General features: G+C 45.8%; 1 protein-coding gene and 1 long non-coding RNA gene across 6 annotated transcripts in view; one reads left to right on the top strand and one right to left on the bottom strand.

Moving 5' to 3' along the window:
* nnt (nicotinamide nucleotide transhydrogenase) overlaps positions 1 to 2,068 on the top strand; it is a 39,933-nt gene extending 37,865 nt beyond the window's left edge. For all 3 annotated transcript variants that reach the window (XM_064308837.1, XM_064308840.1, XM_064308838.1), the window contains exon 22: positions 626 to 2,068. In XM_064308837.1, the coding sequence (XP_064164907.1) occupies positions 626 to 772 (147 nt within the window). In that variant the 3' untranslated portion in view covers positions 773 to 2,068. The remainder of the gene's footprint in view (positions 1 to 625) is intronic.
* On the bottom strand, positions 2,038 to 2,386 carry LOC135239853 (uncharacterized). 3 transcript variants are annotated; one of them, XR_010325519.1, is made up of 2 exons: positions 2,284 to 2,386; positions 2,038 to 2,172 (listed from the first exon to the last, which is right to left on the bottom strand). It is a non-coding gene; the product is annotated as an uncharacterized LOC135239853 (long non-coding RNA). The 3 variants fall into 3 exon arrangements; XR_010325520.1 differs by having other exon boundaries at positions 2,256 to 2,380; XR_010325518.1 differs by having other exon boundaries at positions 2,228 to 2,348.
* Positions 2,387 to 3,433: the final 1,047 nt, after the last annotated feature.

The following is a 3,433-nucleotide window of genomic DNA, read 5'->3' as shown; positions in this document are numbered from 1 at the left end:
CTTCAAGGACCCCCAGACCCCCTGTTGAAAAAGCTCTAAATGATGGTCTTCCCTGCACTACCAGGGAATATGAGCTCACTGTAGTTTTTTAACACTTTTTAAAAAACCTGAAGCAAGAATTAGATGTGGGGAAAACTCAGGGTAAAGTCGAGGGTAAAGTATTGGGACCAGGACAGTAGAGCTCCTCAGGACTGCTTGGAGAAGCTCAGTGTGTGAAAGTAAGATGTCTGTTCCGTTCCTGCAGGTTTTGGGCTGCCTCTGTTTCTCAGTGGCGCTCATGAGAGATCATAAACACATGATCTGCTGGATTTATGGACTGGAGGCCCAGCCTTCCTGCTGCACAGAGCACAGCGGCTCTGTTTCTGCTCTCTGACAGATGAATTTAGGGCCCTGAAGAAAGATGGTGGACAGTGTTTTTAACGGAACGTTTCGCTGCACAGGGGGTGGTAGCGTTTCAGGTGCAGGGGTACATTCCCCTGGCGATGGTTTCTTTTTTTTTTTTTTGGGGGGGGGGGGTAAGGGGACGTTTCGTTGCAGGTGGTGTCAGTTTTGCGGGTGCAGGGATGGGTCGCCCAGGCGATGGTTGCTTGTTTTCGGGGGAGGGTAACGGGACGTTTCGTTGCAGGTGGTGGTGATGAAGCGGTCTCTGGGCGTGGGCTATGCCGCTGTGGACAACCCCATCTTCTACAAGCCCAACACCGCCATGTTGCTAGGAGACGCCAAGAAGACCTGCGACGCCCTGCAGGCCAAGGTCCGCGAGGCCTCCTCTTAGCCCGGAACCTTCCGCCCGAGCCCGCGCCGCGGCCAACCGCGCCGCGCACTGAGCACGTGCAGAGGGAGGAGCGGGAAACAGAACCGCAGACTCCGCCCTCACGTCTCCTGGCAACCCCCTTCTCCCCCTTATTCGATCATTTCAAACGGTATTTTTATTATTATTAGCTGCAATATTGCGATTATTAGTTTTTAGGTACTAGATTAACAGACACTTAGTTCAGCTAAAATTGGCATCATTTTTACTCCATTAGCAAAAATAAATAAATGAATTAGACTGCAAGGGCAGGTTTTTTATATAGACTCTGGTCTTGGTTAATGTACCCTAGCAGTTCTGTTTGTAAAAACTAAAGGGAGCACTCACTGGTGTCTGAGCGTCGTAGGACTATGAAGTTTTTAGGTATTTTAATGCTCTGAAAAGTCGTAGATGACACGACCAGTCTGGTTCGGGATCATGTCACTTTTTGTTTTCCTGAATGTAGTATTTTGTGAATCAGTGCAATCTGACGATGTTACGCGTAGCTGTGTCCTTGTTATGGCACAGAAACTTGAGCAATACCTTCGATTCCAATATTCCTGGGGGTTCCCTCTTGGTTTTACAGTAATTTGAAGGATTTTGAGATCAGATGAAGTATAAAACAAAAAGGTAGTTCATTTAGGAGAAGAAAACATTGCGAAGAACAGGGATTATTGGCTTAATATTCAGTTGCAACTTTTAGGTTTTGCATTTAGGATTTCATACTGTAGAACAAAGCTACATTTTTTTTGTGAGGAAATGTTCCCAGATAGTATTAAAAAGCTGATTACTGTAAATTTGAGGAAATCACATTAGTTTACGCTGCCCTTCCTGTCACCTGGGAGACGAGATGTGTGCAGTTTAGTCATCTCTGTTTTTACAAACGGTTTCAAACGCACCGATGTCCACACCGGGACCAGACCACGACCGAGAGAACCCGCCCACCGTTTCCATTTCCATGACAACAGCCCTACCTCTCCTACGCTCTTAACCCGACCAACTTCCTCTTCCGTGGGTTTACGTTAAAAGATTCCGCGTCCTGCTTCTGTGCGTCCTGCGTGGGTGTGTCTCTGTGCTGAGCTGTGGGAGCGTCCTGTTCCTCTCTCTCTGACGTTTATCCATTCCACTCCTACCTGTGAAAATGACCCCTAAAAGGCTCACCTGTAGAAACAACCTCTAAAAGGCTCACCTGTAGAATCGACCCCTAAAAGGCTCACCTGTAGAAACAACCCCTAAAAGGCTCACCTGTAGAAACGACCCCTAAAAGGCTCACCTGTAGAATCGACCCCTAAAAGGCTCACCTGTAGAATCGACCCCTAAAAGGCTCACCTGTAGAATCAACCCCTAAAAGGCTCACCTGTAGAAACAACCCCTAAAAGGCGCACCTGTAGAAACAAGCCCTAAGGCTCACCTGTAGAAAACAACCCCTAAAAGGCTCACCTGTGGAATCGACCTCTAAAAGGCTCACCTGTAGAAACAACCCCTAAAAGACTCACCTGGTTCTTCCTCTGCTTGGACTGACTCATGGATCACGCATTTCATTCGTTTTTTCTTAATTTTACTTTCACCTGTTTGAGGAGAAAAGACGGGACCTGACAAAAGGGATGAAACGTAGGGACAGACGGACTGAGCTTCCAACCCTCCAGTCCCCTCAGAGTATTTTTATATAGAAAAGTCCCTCTTTGTGCAGTACTTTCATTCTTTATTACCTGTATTTGTAGCAAAAAAATCTAATCAAAATGGGGGGGGAGAAATGCCTTTTAGACATTTCTGTTTTCCATGGTGGGGAGACATGAAATAATGTGACTGTTTTTCTCTGGTTGGTCATGGAACATTGCCCTAAATAAACTACCCGGTAATGCTAACCTAGCCTCTTCCTTTGCCTCTTCTTGGTTCCTCGTTCTAAGTACAGGATCTCACTAACCCATTAGACTGAGTCTACGTACAGGATCTCTCTAGACTGAGTCTAAGTACAGGATCTCACTCAGCCATTAGACTGAGTCTAAGTACAGGATCTCACTCAGCCATTAGACTGAGTCTAAGTACAGGATCTCACTAAGCCATTAGACTGAGTCTAAGTACAGGATCTCACTAAGCCATTCGACTGAGTCTAAGTACAGGATCTCACTAAGCCATTAGACTGAGTCTAAGTACAGGATCTCACTCAGCCGTTAGACTGAGTCTAAGTACAGGATCTCACTAAACGATTAGACTGAGTTTAAGTACAGGATCTCACTAGACTGAGTCTAAGTACAGGATCTCACTCAGCCATTAGACTGAGTCTAAGTACAGGATCTCACTAACCCATTAGACTGAGTCTACGTACAGGATCTCTCTAGACTGAGTCTAAAAGGATTACTAGCATAGACTAGCTAATACAGTCTCACAGCCATTAGACTGAGTCTAAGTACAGTCCACTCGCATAGACTGGTCAAGTCAAGATCTCATAAGCCATTAGACTGAGTCTAAGTACAGGATCTCACTCAGCCATTTGAGTTTAAGTACAGGATCTCACTCAGCCGTTAGATTGAGTCTAAGTACAGGATCTCACTAAACGATTAGACTGAGTCTAAGTACAGGATCTCACTAAACGATTAGACTGAGTCTAAGTACAGGATCTCACTAAACGATTAGACTGATCTCACA

Source organism: Anguilla rostrata, chromosome 14 (genome assembly GCF_018555375.3).
Source record: "Anguilla rostrata isolate EN2019 chromosome 14, ASM1855537v3, whole genome shotgun sequence".
NCBI lineage: Eukaryota > Metazoa > Chordata > Actinopteri > Anguilliformes > Anguillidae > Anguilla > Anguilla rostrata.
The sequence above is the reverse complement of the archived record's forward strand: the minus strand, read 5'-3'. Positions and strand labels throughout refer to the sequence as shown.